This window comes from Pieris brassicae, chromosome 3 (assembly GCF_905147105.1).
Source record: "Pieris brassicae chromosome 3, ilPieBrab1.1, whole genome shotgun sequence".
Classification (NCBI taxonomy): domain Eukaryota; kingdom Metazoa; phylum Arthropoda; class Insecta; order Lepidoptera; family Pieridae; genus Pieris; species Pieris brassicae.
This window is the reverse complement of record NC_059667.1, coordinates 16,581,139-16,599,959: the sequence shown is the minus strand read 5'-3', so window position 1 is coordinate 16,599,959 and position 18,821 is coordinate 16,581,139. Positions and strand designations below refer to the sequence as shown.

At 38.1% G+C, this 18,821-nt stretch overlaps 1 protein-coding gene across 1 annotated transcript; it reads left to right on the top strand.

The window, feature by feature from the left end:
• Window positions 1–4,855: 4,855 nt before the first annotated feature.
• Window positions 4,856–8,354, top strand: LOC123707423. Its single transcript, XM_045657454.1, has 3 exons — window positions 4,856–5,920; window positions 5,996–6,221; window positions 6,296–8,354. The coding sequence occupies exons 1-2, from the start codon at window positions 4,856–4,858 to the stop codon at window positions 6,044–6,046; spliced, it is 1,116 nt and encodes a 371-aa protein (XP_045513410.1). The 3' UTR covers window positions 6,047–6,221; window positions 6,296–8,354.
• Window positions 8,355–18,821: the final 10,467 nt, after the last annotated feature.

The window sequence follows — 18,821 nt, the reverse complement described above, 5'->3', positions numbered from 1 at the left end:
TTTCATTTGCTCACCGGTACTTCACCGGCCTTTATTGTCCCTTTATTTTTATTGTGAGGGTTAACTTTGGGGTTGTTTTTTGGGTTTATTGCAGTACTTGAGCCAGCGAAATGTTGAGGTTGAATAAACTGAAGTGCTATAGTTGTAGAATGGGCTTTCCTTATGTATTTTACGTAAATTATATTTATAGGTAAATTCCCTATAGGTAAGTCTCCCTTTATTATCATTTGTTAATATAGCTTTTACACATTGATAGCTTCACTATGTATTATAAACTTATAATTATTTTACATAATTTTAAATTTTAATAATGTAATACTCTTGTGTATATGTCTTCTTTCAGAAGTTTCCCTACTTCATTTGTCTACTTATGTAACTTAAATAATAATAATAATGTGTCTTTGCAAATTAGTTGAGTCGAATAATTTCAATTAAGGACATAATTGTAAAAAATCTATAATTGTGACGAATACATTACAAATTTCGTATTTTTTAAATATAATTAGTAATAATTGGTATTTATTATTAAACATAACGTCACATAATTTTAGTGCCCAGAAATTGTTACACAGATTAGAGTGTTTTATTTTTATAAACATATTGACTAAAATAAAAAATAGTAACTATAGGCACGTATATTACACAGCAATATATACTAGGTACAAAACAAAACAAAACAAGAGACAAAACAATTAGTAAATACAATTTGACAGAGACGAATAAAGCAGTGTTAATGTTTTTATTTATTTATATTTTTTGTACACAATTAAATAATAATAAACAATGAACTAAAATGGGCGACCTTAGTGTTTTCGACCAGACATTTAAATTAGCTATAAACATAGAGAATAGTCAAGTCTCATCAAAATCGGTTCAATGCAATTCTTAATGTAAGTAATATGCGTTAATCATTTGTTCCCAGTATTGAAGTCGGTTAACATTTTTTTTATTATAATCAAATGTACAAATAAAGTGTGAAAACTTAAAATTTTCTTAAGACAAATCGTGCTGCTGTAACTGTAGTCTAGTGTTTGTAAAATTTTATCGACGTCTAGATGTCTGCGAATAAATTGAACTGTCTTGCTAAGTTCCAATTTCATTAGAGTGACTAACTTTAAAGTTAGGCTAGTAAACATGCGATTTTCAACCCAACCAGCGTTTGACACCTGTGCGACCGTTTCAAAAGCATATGTTAGAACCAAAAATCGACAAAGGCAGTTGAGTACTGAATGTCTTATAATCAAAAAAACACATAAAAATAAAAACTTATCTGTTAAATATATTTCAGGTTTACGAAACATTAATACCCAACATTATACTATAATTTCGTAATTTTAAGCTGCATTTACCGATACAAAACATTGATTTCAATCCATGCGTGCAAATCTTAAGTCACTGGCAGCTACAGAACGCTTCCATAAACAATGCCATTAGCTTAGCGTTACGCGGCAAATTTTAAATTTGGAACGCTCGAACACGACCGCCATTCGTCATGTCGCCGCGACACTCCGCCGCCAAAACTGCTTATACTGCGTCTATGCGACTTTGCTACTTTATTCATTTTGTTGATCAAGATATTGATACTTGTTTTAACGACTATATTTCAACACAAAACAATGAGAATGTAACACACGTTATTGTGATCCTTTCTAGACGCGAACGCAGAACACGCATTTAAACCATTGTGAAAGTCAGACCGAGCTGTGCTGCGTAAAATTTGTCCTGAAACGGCGTATTTACGAAACTAAGGTACAATAAGCTGTTATTATGTTATATGTATTATGTTATTTGTTATACTGGAAAGGATATTAAAAATAATTTTATTTAAACCTTATTGTATAGTATCAAAATCACACGAGCACGCGTTAACACTTGACTAATGACGTCATGTGTCCCGAGCAGAGCGATCGCGAACCACGACAGCAAATGACTCGAATGAATTTAAAATTTGAACTTGGAACACTAACGAGGGAGGTGGCACTGGCAATGAGTTATTATCTGTCAAAGTTGAATATTGCTGACTTATTGACGCGTTCGAAATTCGAAAAGAAAATTAATCATCTATGTTTCTTGTTAGATTTTAAGTAGAAGCGCAGAACGTCCTATAGGGATAACACTTTGTTGCCTGATGAATACCTATCCATTAATATTTTTTTACTTACGTTATAAATGGCTTTAAGAACAAGTTAAACGTATATATTTCTAAAAATATATGTTTGTTTACTTTTTAACTCTTGGTACATACTTTTAAAGTCGACATCCCTGACTCTATGTACAGTTTATGAACAAACTAACGGACGTGGTCATCGTTGTTAAATATACATACGACGCGGGTGGCCGCTCGCTTGAGATCAATTATTGACGATTAGCACTTACCATACACCATACACTGAACCATACAGTATAAGAGTTATTTTATAGACTTTCGTCAAGGTGTTTAGCCGAAGAGCGTCGATTGTCGAAAGAGTTAGGAATATCCATTTTGAGCCATAATCTCCAACAGTTGTTAGTCAGAGTTATACCTACGCCATGTTAACTACTAGGTTTAGGAGGCGGTGCAATATTTTATTATTATTATTTTTTTCAATATAAAAATTGCAGAATATCATCATATATAATCAGAGTACACTACAGATAGCAAAATAAAACTGATTGGCGCGCAATGAGTGCTATTAGCGGGAAAACGCCATATTCGGGCCACAGTAACTCAACGTCACATACCAGACCAAATTATGAAACCTCCATATTCAAACATCATATAAAACTCTATGGTTCTTTGTATTTTGGACGTAGCCATTGCAATTAAAATTCATTAGCAATGGTATGACGACGTATTGGTTTTGTTACGATTTGATGACCTTTGGTGGACTGAGGTAATAAGTTGTTTTTTCATTGTTCATTGTTTTGTCTTTGATTTTAACGTTAGCAGTGTCGTAAAGTTAAGTAATAAATGAACGGGAACACGAAATTCTTTGGAACCAGGTACTACTGAAGATGAGCCTATGCATTTTTATTACATAAGTATGAATTCGCAGGAGATGTTAAATTATGTTTCCCTAAATTCTAAGGAAGGCCAAAACATTCGAACCGTTTATTTTATCTGACTAACAAATACATTCTGAAATTACTAGAATGCAATTCATATTCAAAATTAAATATTTGGTATTGTCTTAACAGCAGTGTTGGCCTTGTGGCTTCAGCGTGCGACTCGCATCTCCGGCACCAATGGATTTTCTTTCTATGTGCGCAATTAACATTCGCTCGAACGGTGAAGGAAAACATCGTGAGGAAACCGGCGTGCCTTAGATCCAAAAAGTCGGTGGCGTGCGTCAGTCACAGGAAGCTGATCACCTACTTGCCTATTAGATTATCAAATGATCATGAAACAGATTCAGAAATCTGAGGCCCAAACCTTAAGCGTTGGCGCCTGATTTGTTTATTTTTAATGCTTTAACTAAGTTAAGTTAAAGTAAAGGTTGTGAATACTAATCACTGTACCAAATAATCTTCCTTTCTGCTTCCAACACTTAATTATACAGTGACGAAGAACATCGCAAACGTCATGTACCTCTGGCTCCGAGCCTTAAATTCAGACGCATCCTAGAACAAATGATTATACCTGTAAATATCCAAAACATTTGACGTACTAAAGACTTTTTCGTTCTTCTCTTTTATATAACTGGAGGCAAACGGGCAGGAGGCTCATCGTTAGGACACTCACATTGCGAGAAAGGTCGCAATTGCGTCGCCAGCTTTTTAAGAATTGGTACGTTGAAGGAACTTAGTTGTTCTTATACCTTTTATTTAAGATACAGAAATTTCGTATTGGCTAAGTCAAAGTCATTCAAAAATAGAACGTGTATGTAGTTATTATAGAAATTTGTATGCCCTTGTTCAGACAAAGAGTTGCCTAATACATTCCCAAGAAGCAAATAGCCAATAATTAAAGCAATTATACAAAACTAAGCGTCGTTTAAGTGCCGGATGCGATGAATAATGATTTTTGTGCGTGACATGATCTACATACGTATTTAATTCGGATTTAAGGTGTTAAATTTATATACTTTATCAATTATATTTTTGAATTTAGTTCGTCTGTACTGTACTTCAAGGTAGTGTTTTCTTTTACTACTTTATATTCATTGGAAATTAAAAAAATCTAGATTTTCATATAAAAGTTACTAGAATTACAAAAGATCATAATAACTAGTTGACAAACAACAACATTTAAAAAAATGCAAACATTTTCTAATCTGTTCTGTGATTTAGTAAAAGCTTCAAACATATACTTTGACAACAAACATACAATTATATGTTGACGTAATGATTGATATTCCTCGCGGCTATAGTATTTTTTCTTTGGAATTATCAGAAATGAATGCCAAGGGCGCTGCCATACAATTTAATTATTATTATGAATTAATTTGCCACACAGGTACTATGTTATATTAGGCCGGTATTGTTCTATTAGGTAAGTTCGAAACCTTTTTTATAAATAGGCTGACGTAAAATATATAAGGACGTAGTCGAGACTTGCGTAATTGAAATTGACATATAAGTGATAAAATTCTGCGGAGCTTCTGCTTTGCCAACAAACAAAAGAGGTTTAAGTACTTAAAATAATATCCCAGAAAAATAAATTCCTATACCTGCTTTCTTCTCATATATATAATTATATATCAAGTGAGAGTTATATATATATATATACATATATATATAAAGTGTACAAGTATAATCAATTCTCAGATTATGATATAGTATATTTAACGAACGAATTTAAAGTATAATCACAAATCTTGCGCCTTAATAAATGATCGCAATAAACATTCTCACAAGCCTCTCATCGACTCCCAGGATGGTCCTAAGCTCCTCAAAAAGGCGACGGCTCAGGAAGGCCAAAAGAGCGACGGAACAGCAACAGCTGATTACCGGCTCTCAGAGGATACCTGAGAACCCTGGAACTGCCCCCGCGGTTACCACAACTGCAGGACGCGGGAAAAGGGCACCGAAGCCGACTGGGTCCTCTGCCGCGCTCAAGCCTATTGGCTCTAGGTGCGGTAAAGGACCTAGAGGGGGGTACCAAACCAAAAACCCAAACCAAACCAAACAACAAACAAAGGGCCAGAAACGCGATCGGCCAGAGGAAACCGTGACACCGACTGGGGAGAGTAAAAGGGTTAAACCTAACAAACTCCGGCTGGAGTCAGGGACCTCGGCCAGTTACGCGGAAGCGGCAGCATCCTACAAAGCCAACGAGCTTTGTGTTGCCGTGATGACTGAGCCCTTTATAGACATGACACAAGAACAGGCAGATAACATCCGCCTACAAATCGAGGGTAAAATCCAAGATGAGCTCATGGCGGATCTTGAAGCTACCCTAGCAACTGAACCCAACGACATCAGATTCCGGGGAAGAGCCCACTTCTCAGATGGTGTCCTCAAAACTTGGTGCGAGGATACCTACACGCTGGGATGGCTTACCGGAGCATGTGATGTCATCAATAATCCGATACCGGACACCAAACTGGTGGTACGGCCTCAGTCAGACATTCCGAAGAAGGTGCCGTGCTTACTGCATGTTCCAGGGTTCACTGGTAGCACGGAAACTTTACGGAAACTGATCACCAGGCAAAACCGCCACCTAAACATCAGATCTTGGACCCTGACTCACGAACGTAGAACACAGGACCCGACAGGCGTATCTTTGTTCCTTCGTGTTCCGGAATATGAGATCTCAAAGATCAAGGCTCACGAACGTCGCATCTACTATCTGATGGGGAACATCTATATCCGAATTCTGGAAAAGGATGAACCCTCAGTGGTAGCTGCCGCCACAGTAACTACTGCCAGTACATCGGGGACGGGATCCTCGGGGCCAAAGCCGCCCTCGTCAACGACGGAGATAGCCGCGGTTGCCGAGGTAAACGTCCCCATGGAGACAGCTCAACAACCACCCTCACCGGTGCAACTAACCTCGGATGACGAGTTCTTTCAGGAGACAGGGGGGAGTGAATTCAGCGACAGCTGTTTGCGCTCCTCCCCCTAACCGGACTGACCTTATCCAGACCAACCTCCAGCACAGCCAAACAGCGTCGGCTTCACTACGCAGACTGCTGGAGACCAACCCGAAGACCATTGCCGCGATCCAGGAGCCGTGGATCAGGAATGGCAAGGTATGCGGCCTGGGTAACACCGGTGGTAAACTTTTGCTGGATACCTCAGTAAGTAACCCAAGAACCTGCATTATCATACCTAAACATGTACCAGCATACCTAATTAACGAACTGTGTTCAAGGGACCTTACAACCATTAGGTTACCTAGGGACGCACATCCAGACATCGTCCTGGCGTCCGCCTACCTACCGGGTGACGAGGACGTGCCCACTCCAGAACTCGGCCTTCTGGCTGACTACTGTGAGAGGGAGAAACTGGAGCTTATAATCGCAGCAGACTCCAACGCGCACCACACGCTATGGGGTAATGCAAATACCAACGCTCGAGGTGAGAATATGCTTAACTTCATTCTTAGCAATAATCTTATCTTAGCAAACAGCGGCTCTGAACCAACCTTTATCAACGCACGCTCGCAAACCATAATCGATCTAACAATGGTGACCTCTGGTCTGTCAGATCACATACAGGATTGGCATGTCTCCAGAGAGCTATCATGCTCAGATCACAGGTGGATCCGCTTTACAATCAAAGGGGAGCTACCTAAACCACAACCACGACGCATACCTCGGAGAACTGATTCAGTAAAATTTTACAATATAATCGACTCAGAGGTAAGCAAACTAACAATACCAACCACCATTGATGTACAAGACATAGACAAACATGTAAATAACCTAACGTCCCTACTCCAGACCAGCTTTGAACGGTCGTGTCCCCTTACCATGCCTAGGTGGGGGAGTAGACATAACTGGTGGTGCCCCGAACTGGAGAGACACCGAAAGAAGGTCAGGAAGCTGTTCAATAGAGCAGGAAATACCCGTTTACCTGCCGACTGGGACAAGTACACAATCGCGAGAAGACGATTCAAAAAACTTTTACGCTCTAGGAAGCAAGAGTGCTGGAGACACTTCTGCACCAGCATTGAAAGCAACAACCAGGCAACCAGAGTGAAATCATGCCTCTCTAGTGAGCCTTATCACTCAATTGGTTGTCTTAAAAAACCTGATAAATCATTTACAAAAACCGATGCAGAAACATGTGAACTACTGATGGAAACACACTTTCCAGGCTGCATAATTGCCAACGACCAAGCATGGCAACCCTACTCAGAAAGTGCCACCACCGACTCAGACTGGAATGTAGCTCACAAAATAATCACAAATGAAAAAGTAACATGGGCAATCAACTCCTTCCTACCATTCAAAGCGGCTGGCCTGGATGGCATCTTCCCAGGCCTACTAAGATGGAGTAGAAACCTTTTGGTGGACTATCTTGTCTCAATCTTCCGAGCATGTATAGCCCACCGCTACATACCCTTGAAATGGAGGGAAGTGAAAATAATATTCATCCCAAAACCAGGCAGAGAGGACTATACCCAGGCAAAATCCTTCAGACCCATAAGCCTCACATCTTTCCTGTTAAAAACAATGGAGAGGCTTGGAGATCTGGAAATACGTAGCCAGGTATCGCTATCCAAATTCCTGCACCCAAATCAGCATGCCTACAGCCCAGGCAAGTCAACGGATTCATCACTCCACAACGTTGTGTCTCGCATTGGCGACTCCCTGAAGTTAAAACAGTCAACCCTTGGTGCATTTATTGACATCGAAGGCGCTTTTGACAAAACAAACTTCACGAGCATTACCAGAGCACTCGTTACATGTGGAGTATCATCAACCCTGATAGAGTGGATAAACAACATGCTAAAACAACGAGCTATACAGTTCACTGTTAATTCCACGACACGGGGCATTGTCAGCAGAGGCTGCCCGCAAGGTGGTGTCTTATCGCCGCTACTGTGGAACCTTGTAGTTAACGAGCTCATCACAGAACTCAACGCTGGCAACCTCTACACAGTGGGTTATGCGGACGACATAGCTATCTTGATATCGGGAAGCTTTGAAAGTACCCTATGCGATCTCATGGGAAGGGCTTTCAAAGTAATTGAGAGATGGTGCATCAAGCACGAGCTATCTGTCAACCCATCAAAAACAGAGCTAATACTCTTTACAAACCGGAGGGTTCTGGGACCACACAGGCTTCCAAAACTCTTCAACACACAACTCAAACTCAAAAATGAAATAAAGTACCTGGGTGTGATTCTGGACAGTAAACTGCTCTGGAACAAACACCTAGAACACAAACTGAGCAAAGCAACGATCGCCTTCTATCAATGCAAAAAGATGCTAGGCGTGAAATGGGGCTTATCGCCTAAAATAACATTATGGCTATACACTGCCATAATCAGGCCAATGCTGGCCTATGGAGCCCTGGTTTGGTGGCCAAGATCTGAACTTCAAATGGCGATCACGAAACTGGGACGCTTCCAAAGGCTTGCCTTGTCCGCTGCTAGCGGTTGTATGAGAACAACTCCGACCGCAGCAATGGAGATAGCCCTGCAAATCTTACCTCTAGACCTACACATACAGCAGGAGGCGGCACTTGCGGCCATCAGGCTTATGGTATTGGACCTATGGGGAAAAAACCACTATAGTTCACACACAGTGATTCTCAACAGGGCAATAGAGTACCAACCTCTTATAGCTGCGCCATGTGACAGAATCACAAATCAATTAATATTCAACAAGAAATATCTTATACAACTGAGAGAAGAGGAGCAAGATCAGTCGCCCCTGAATGAGCTACGTATATACACTGATGGCTCAAAAACAGGGTGTGGCTCAGGCGCTGGTATTTTCTCCTTTGATCTCAACATCAACATACACCTACCTCTGGGCACACAAAGCACAATCTTCCAATGTGAATGTGTCGCTCTAACCGAAGCAGCCAGAGCCGTACAGCGGATGGGAGTCAACGACTTTCACATTAAGCTCATATCGGACAGTGCATCCGTGCTGATGGCGCTCGGTAACGAAAACACAAACAGCAAACTAATACTGGAGTGTCACGAGGCACTGGAGGCAATAGCTCTAACAAATAGAGTTACCTTACAGTGGATTAAGGGACACAGTGGCTCTCTCGGCAACGACGCAGCCGACGAGCTTGCGAGAAGAGGCTCTGGTATGATACCTGCTGGCCCGCATCCGCTTCTCCCCTTGCCCTTCTCGCTAGTTCGAACCTGGATTCGCCAGAGATCCACTGTACTCCAGAATCAACGATGGTCGCGAAGTGTAGATTGCAAACAGTCCAAAATAGCTCTGCCGGCTGTGAACCCGCAACTTACTAAGCGACTTCTAAACCTGAACAGAACCAATCTCAAAACAATCATAGGGACAATCACGGGCCATTGTCTCCTTAACAAACATCTTTTCGTCCTAGGCGCAACAGACAGCCCCTTGTGCAGAGGCTGTTTCAGCGCAGAGGAATCAGTCACCCACGTAGTCCTGGAATGCGAGGCTGTGGCTAATCAACGTACAAAAATCCTCGGAACAGTGAGGTCGCTCCGCGAAGCCTGTGAAGTGCCCGGGAGACTTCTGTGCTTCTGGAAGGAGTTGGGCTGGCTAAATTAGCCAGGGCTTCTACGCACAACGGACCGACTACGTGTCTAAGTGCGGAAACTGAGTCCACCTACCTAAACCTAAACCTAAACCATTCTCACAAGCGAGCGACAAGCGACGTTCGCTCCATACAATTGCCGCGGGGCAAGTGACTTATTTTGTGTTTTATTTTCGCGGGTAGTGCGAGCCTGGACCGAGTATGCAACATGAACCGCCCAGAGGGTACACTTTACGAAACAAAGCGTGTAAAAAAGGAATGCTTGGTATGTTTGATATTGTATACAAGTCTTTTATAATAATACTAACACATGCTGCGTTTAACCTGGACAGCCCATAGGACCAATGTCTCAATTCTAAACGAAATACATGTCACCAGGAGGCTTTCATGCATTTGCCTCCAATGTGTATATTTCGGCCACATTGCTCTGTAACCTAATGAGGATCTTGAAAAATTTACAATAACCGGGAAAATGGAGGGAACGCAGCCCAAAACGATGGACGGACTAGGTATCACAAAACTTGGACAATACGGTCTCTGACGCGTTTCCTAGCTAGATCGTCAGTGATGGAAGCAGCAGTGCAATCTACCACAACGGCATCGAAAGCATCACCACGCTCAAATTTTCGTTGTAACACCTGTAAAAACTGTAACCATAGTAACAAACACGGTACTCTTATAGTTCGCGTTTTATACCTACAATCTACGGCCCGTCATGACCACTAAGCATGTATGTAACTTTTTGATCTTAGCCACTTCTGACCGGCCAGTGAGTTTGACAAGGAGTAAATGTTCAACATTCACTCCACATTTGTATTTAAGTCTTTCAGCTTTATCAGGCTTATTAATAATTAACTTACTTTGGTCAAATCACCCATCGTGAATCAGAAAACCTGAACAAGCTGGTTGTCGTCGGCAAGGTCGCAGGGCAGCACCTTCGATGCGACCAAGTCACGATTCGCTAGGTAGCTACAACCCAAAGATATGGAGACATCACCAGCAGTGACCAGGCAGGCACCATACAGTGATACGACCTTCAATGCAATGCAATGAAGAATACTGCGTTCTTTTTTATTTGCCTAAAATATAAAATGCAGAAATATTATGTTTGATTTATTTTTGCAGTAGCCTGTACACAATGTCAGTGAGGTTCATGAATTTCAAAGCTTACAACTTACAAGAAATATATGAATCATATTTTACTGCGTCAAAGTAGTTTCTGCGTGACGTTAAGAGACAAAAACGTACAAAAAGTGCATTGTAATCGCAATACTGTGACATGCGTGTGCACTTAATCTCGGCGGAGCGTGGGAACATGAAAATGGTCATTATCCGAGTACAAGTTTAGTAAACCTCTTTTGTAATTGGCCTCCTTGATGGCAATCTAAATTCAAATTGAAGTATGTCAATTGTCAATTTTTCGGTTTATCATTCAGATTCGATTCGTAGGTCCTAGTGTAGTCGAATGCTGTTTTAAAAAAAATAGTATTATTCTCACTATATTGAACGTGCTCTATTTCACCACGCCCACTTCTGATAGAGACTAAATTAAATTATATTAAAAGGAGTGGTCGACATTTACCTATCGGGAAAATGTCTCCAGTCAATTTAATAATAATAATAATTGTATTATATTAGGTAACAACCTATGTAGCTATTGTACAGTTCGAACCGTACGTACGTACCTACCCCACCTGTTCCAATTAGGTATCTCCCAGACAAGACAATGCTCACCCGAAATAGCCACCGCTTAACTCTTTACACGAAATTACGTACCCTATTTCATATCTACATAGCCACTGACTATCGATACACACTTTGTGTACATTGAGTTTTCAACTTAAATGAAATGAATTTAGTACTGTTTTTTATAGTTGATTATATTAATTGATCAATAGGTCAATACAAGATTTAAGTTGACGCCTGGTAGATAGTACCGGTGACCATAAAACTGATGCTTTCCTCGCTCTACGAAGTATCGCAATACAGCGAGGAAATGCTGCGAGCGTTAAAGACCAGCCTTAAAGGTACACTGCCACAGGGACCAAACTTTTTAAATTTCTTTTAATTTTCTATTTATCCATTTTTAATTATTATCATTACTATGTAGGTTAAGAATATTGTAAATACTGTATATTTTGTGTTTTAAATAATCGTAATAGTCATGAGTTAGTAATGTAGAGATCTTCTCAAAGCGTGTCAAAAATTACCAATTAATCGTGATTGAAGAGGCTGAATCTTGAATGTTACAAAAATGGTTGCATAACATAATTTAATATAAACAAATAAATACTACTAAAGTGAATGTATTTTACATCTATATATCATATTATATATAACCACATTGTCATGTTTAAATACGTATTAGATATTTTAATAGCCTCTTATATATACATATATAGAAACGCTAAATAAACCAGTATTTATTTATTTACTGGTAAACGTACATATAAAAAGGTGCAATAAGTGATCAGGCAACGGGTGGCCTTACAGCTAACAAGCGTTTCCTTCCAGTCAACCCTAGTATGGAAAAAAGATCACCAACTGAGGGTATAGACGTAAGAATTTAAAAAATTAAGAAAACACTTATTAAACGGATTGAAGATATGTATTATAATTATAATATTATAAACTTATAATTATTTAAATTTAAAATAATACATAGCTTCAATCCGTTTAAAAAGTGTTTGCTTAATGTGTAAAAGCTATGTTAACAAAAGACAAAACTAATTTAAAAAATTAACAAAATTACATGTAACGCTAGAAATACTAACTAAAACTGAACTAAAATCTAAAAAAAAGTAATAATAATAATATATAAATGAGAAGGCAAGAAAAAGAAGATTCTTAAATTAATTTAAAGACAGGTCGTCTGATAACAAGAGGTAAGCTCATAATTAGTATTATGGTACGTGAGACCATAAATATTAAGATACGTATAGGCTCAGTCTATATCATTCTGTATAAACAGTAAGTATACGTAATATGTAATAGGTCCCGACAGTTGCGTGACTTGACGGAGACTGAAAGCGATTACTTTGAAATCACAATCCAGACAGTGTTTCAATAATAAAAGCTCACAAGGAAAAATCTTCCAAAGATGATTTAACCAACGTATATTATTCCGATGACATTGTAGAAAAAAAAATATTTTGCAAAGGGTGGCAAATACTTTGGCAACTTTAAGTATATAAGAACGTTATTTACACAACGTTGCAGTAATACAGTACAATTTAAATAATGAACTGAAAAAGGATGGCAACACTTTCAAACGACGTCGTCTAGGCAACCACTGGGATAAAAAAATATTGGATAAGATGTGCAAAACTATATAAGACCTATTATAAAAAAAACTACATAAGGCATAAAATTACTTAGACAAAACTAATTGAACAAAGTAAAGCAATCAAAACGTACACAGTAAAAGGGACAATAATAAAAAAGGAGACATGTATCGCGATAATTTCAGATCAGTTACGAAAGTTAGGGATACGATGTGGGCAAGTAATCCTTGTTCGGTAGAGATTTAAAGAACGCTAGAGAAGGCGCTAAGCGGATATGGACGGGAAATGAATTCCATATCCTCACTGCAGAGAGCTTAAAGGATTCGCTCCTGAGTTATGCAGATGTCATTTCAAGGATATAGTTATCGGAAAAGCATTGAATGTCTTTATGTCTTAATTTGTTGGATTTAAAACTTATTAGTAATTATGTATGGTTTGTTTAATTTATATTTCAACGGGGCCTTGGCAAATTTGCCGATGACTGACCATGCGTCATACCTTGAACGGGTGCTACTTGTGGTGACTGGTCGTACTTGAATTCGCGTATGCGGTGATGTTAGTTATTTTTACTATGTATTTGCGTGTTGTTGCCGCGATGTAAGTGCGTGCTCCTATTTCACCATGCATTTGAGCTTTTTGACAACCTGAGACAAATCTTTGTTTTTAATTTATTTTATTATTATTTATTAATTAAGATGTCATGTGGAACATGGTGTAATGGTTGCTGCAACCACAAACGTTGTGTATAACAAAAATACTTTGCGATTAAAGAGTGGCGGAGAGTTTATTGCCAGTTCTTCTCTTCCGCTCTACGCTTGATTTGAGAACTGGCAGTAAAATTGCATTTAATGTATATTTCTTTTTTTGATGTTCATAAGTGTACATTGTGTTACCTATATGAATGAATGATTTTTGACTTTGGACTTTTTTAAATGGTACCCCATTAATCCAGCCAAGGTTAAAACTATAGACTTTGACACTAGAGCCTGGGAAAGTGCAAGACTAAGTAAGGGGAGGTTTATTGTAAATAGCCGGTAGGCAATTTGCGTACCTGCGTTCCGATACTTACCAGCTAATTGCGTAGAGACAGTTTATAAATGCAGAAATATATTTATATATTCAGTTTTTTTTTATTACAACACCTGATGTAAACTGAAACACTACGTTATGTATGTAATTAACGATATAAATTCGTGTTTTAAATAAATTTCGTGATTAGGTTGCTTGTTGTGTTGAGATCTATTTTATTGTATTTACAATCAAAATTGTTTTCGTTTTTCATACATGAGTCCAAACTTATTTAAAATAATATGAAATCTAGTAAGACTAGTAGTGTGATAGTAGATATAGTAGTGTGGTAAATTATTCAATACAAATAACTAGGTAATACCTTATTGCTGTGTTGTATGATTTTGTAAAAGTGAGGGTGTGTGTTTTTCTTTTGTTTTTATTCTCAATAAAATATTGCCTTGCTAACCGTACCTACTCATACTAATTAGAGTCAAAATTCGTTCACTCAAACACATTTTCAGTAATGAATGACCGTGGAATGACCTAAATAATACCTTATTAAATTGCCAAAAAGAATGAACTGAAGTCAACAACCCATGTTTTTGAATTGCGCCTGATTCACCACTGAGTGATAGGGTATAAAGTAATCCATATAATATCGTCTTCAACAATGTCCAATTTCGTTTAAAATCCAATTATATTTCAATATAGAAGTTTGGTTTGATTTGTTAAAAGACCTATGTAATGGTGTGACCTATATATCTATTTATACGCACCTATGCGACTTCTATAATGCAAGGATCCCCTCGTGGGTTTGATACGATGTTACGGCCTACTCGATTACACAAAATATTTCAGTATGCAGGGTCAGCTGATAATATCGCCGTACAAATGTGACCAAGACACCAGATCGTCCAGTAGGCACTAGTAATAGAAAGCTTTTCAAACGGGTCCAAATGAAAATATAAGATTTTCTGTAATTATCTGTACCTAACCGATTCAAAGTATATTCAGAACATAAGTTACGTTAGTCTGCATGATTACGAAAAAAATTAATTTGGTCGTGTTTATGGTCGTGAGCGATCGAAGATATCAAAAAAATGGAATAAAACATTCGCCAACACGATCTTTACCGAAGTGCACTGACTATCTTTAAAGTTTAAGTACAAAGACACGGAATTTGAACCAGAATTAGTTTAATATATCAGTACTTAGTTGTTGGAATTATCTTTTTTTTTAATTATTTATCTTACAGAATAATATAATAAATCATTAAGTTTACATTAGAAAACAACTGTAGTTTGTATAAATGTAACCAAAGTTACAACTTACTACAAACAACAACTAAAGGTAAACATACTTTAATCGCTATCTCTATGCCTAGATTACCCAAAAGATAATTGAACATCCAATGTCCAATTACAATAATGGCCAAACATAATACCGCAAATCGCGATATTTTTTACAAAACATATATAACAATACAAAAAGATCATTACGCATCACTTATCCAATTATTGACAATTGTAATGCAATTATTATTTTCTATTCAATGAATAATATGGCGATTGTTATTACAATAGAAATATGACAAGCAGTGACGACTGGACCTCCCGGGACCAAAAGGCTTTTAGGCAAAAATGGCCTTTTTATAAATGAAAGTAGGTTGATATTTGTGTGAGCTAGTGAATCTGGCGCTAAGGTTTTTTAAACAACAATTTTACGCCTCAGTTTATTCACGCTCCTGTAATTTTGTATAGTTTAATAGGGACAGAATAGCCATGGATCGGGAATTATTATTTATACTACTCGTATAAGGTATTTTCAACTACTAGGTAACGATCTAAATGTACACCAAGCTGGTTACGTCATTGTTACAATTACAGACTGCAAGCCCATTACATATAAGTCAGAGCAACGGCGTTACTGTCAGCTGTCACAGAGCTCATAATTTTAACAACGTCAATGTCAAACTCTGACTTTGTGACATATTGACAATGACAGCTGACAGTAACGCGATTGCTCCGACGTATACATTGTTTTTTGATAGGTTTAATTAAGTTTTTAGATATAAATCTTAGAACAGTGCTCGTACTCTGTAACTTCGATCAGAGATCGATTTCTGTACTGCTTGATTCCAAGGATGAAATATTATCGCTACGGATATTGAGATAACTACATACAAATTGCATACAAAAAGTCGGGTTTTTTTTGTAGAACAGGGGTCAAACGCGCAAGAGAAGAGGCTCATCTGATGTTAAGTGATACCGCCGCCCATAGTCACTCTCAATGCGAGTGCGATGCCGGCCTTTTAAGATTTGGTAGGCTCTTTTCATGCAGGACCCTAAGTCGAATTGGTTCGAAAATACTTCAGTGGGCAGCTGGTTCCACATAGTGGTGGTACGCGGCAAAAACTGCCTTAAAAACGCTCAGTTATGGAACGACGTACGTCGAGGATGGGGTGATATTTCTGACACTATTGTTAGTTGTAGAGTAAGGCCATTAAAAAGTTTTTTTAAATTAAATACCTTATTGACTATAGTCTAGATATAAATATTTTGAGATTTAGAGAGTAAGTAGAAGTACTTACAAAACAAAAAGCCATTTTGAGTATATAAATAGCGAACTATGGAAAAGTGCAATCTACCTGCAAGCGGATAACATCGTAGCATCCAGATAACACTGGCAACACTGTTTATAGAGCGTTAACACGCAACGCACCTACATATAGATACAGATACACGAAAGCACGCAGTCTACCTTGCTGGAATATTATATTTTGTTTGTCGGCAAAAGTAATTATAATAAAATAATTTGAAAGTAAAAACTAATTTAGCTCTCTGCTTCAAAATTAGAGCATACTTTATTTAAAAGGCCGGCAACGCACTTGCGAGCCGGCCGGTAGTGTGTTGTTGTGAATTATTAATCACAGGTGAGGGCGCGTTTGCCCCGTTCTTTAAAAAAAATAAACCTAGTTGAATTAATATTGTTTATTCACGTACTTAGTCTAAGGCATTGTTTTACCAATCTCTCGATAAAGATGTTGATCTGTTCTACGCTGTTCTGTATCATTCTACCCCAGCTACTTCTCATGGCGTCCTCCCAACACCTCCCCTGACTTTCCTATAGCCTTCCTACAAATACTTAAATCAAAATTACCATCTCAATCTGACTTTTGGAAAACGTATTGACCAATAGTAAATATAGCACGTCCTAGTAAACCTTAATCATATTCAAATATTATTCGTTCTTTTCACACTAAGAACTGGTCGAACTGATAACCTCAGTTGAAAACACGTGAAAAGTGCAATCAAAATATAAATTCCTTAAGTTTTTCTTTAATCTAGCCTTGAGATGATAAACCTTTATCAAGAACACAATTCCACTGTTTCAGCTACAGTATTGAAGTTTGTAGTTATTTATCAACACTTAGTTGCATTACATATTTGGTACTTCTTACAAGGAGTCCATGTCTTGTCCTGCGTCATATGCAGTTCTTTCGCAGTCGCAAAACCCGTCCATCCTCTAACGTTGCGTAGCCATGTTGCCCCAAGAAGGTGGTCTTGGGGCAACACGTGTCCCACGTTGTGAACCTGTTACTTTCCGATGTTTTATGATATTTGGTACTTATACAAATAACATAAATACACAACGGGCGGCCTTATCGGTAACAAAAGCATCTCTTCCAGGCAAGCTTAGTAAATGTATAACTAAATTTTAAAAAAATACACAAAAAAGAGTGCAATCTTGCATGCTTTCTATAAATAAGGGTAATATTACGGAAATCGTTATCTGTACGTAATCGTTAACAGTAAAGAAATGAAAATTGGCCACATTGCCCGCGTTTGTGTTGACAGATGGATCATAAAGAACCTTACTTGAAATGGCCCAGTGGGAAGAAAAGGGACGCCTATCAGAAACCTGAGAAGACGAAATAAAAGGGGAAGGATTGGAAAACACCAGCGAGGACGAGAGACAAATAGAAGAATTTGGAGGCCTGGATAACGACAATGACTTAATACAATCCTGATTAGGTAGGCGAATGAAGGCATTATAACACTAAAGTTTAATGATACATTTAATTAGATTAAAAATAAGCCTTGCAACGACTGACCCGCTGATATTAATTATCTGGTTCGGCCAATAGATCGCAACTGCCGTGCGACCTAGCGCGACTCCAATCGAACAAAGAAAGCACTAGAGTCATACAACTATAATATTTGAAACTGAACTGTTCTCTGCGCCCTTCAAGCCATCCCAGCCTCGTGATATGATCTGCAACCACTCGAGCATGAACAAGACCAGAAATAAAAAACCATTCATCGGTTATTATCAGGTTAAAGACGCGTTTGACTAAAGAACCAGGAAAATATTTGTCAAACTCAACATCCTAACTAGTTAAAATATGTAAATGATGTTTAAACTCATATAAAACATTAACTATTAAGAGAGCAAAAGGGAATCTGTTAGGCTAACATATTGTACCCTGTAGCACCCTATACGAGTTGAGCTAATAGCATATGGGAATTATATGTACAAATTTATTTTATAAGTAGGTACAATATAGTAAATTGTTGGATGTGCTTACTTGCTGCTAAGCTAAGCTAAGCTAAGATAATCGATAAAACAGCTCATTGTAACGGCTAATATTCATATTCAAATTCATTTAGGTAACACAATGTACACTTATGAACGTCAAAAAATAAATAAATAAGAAATGCTTCTATTTTTACATTTACTGCCAGTTCTCAAATCAAGGGCGTGGAATGGACGTAACGAACTGGCAATAAACTCTCCGCCACTTTTTTTAACCGCCAAGTTTTTTATTTTACAAAAGTTATTAATAGTTAATTAATAATAAAAAAAAGAAAACTAATTGCAAAACTACGCCATTAC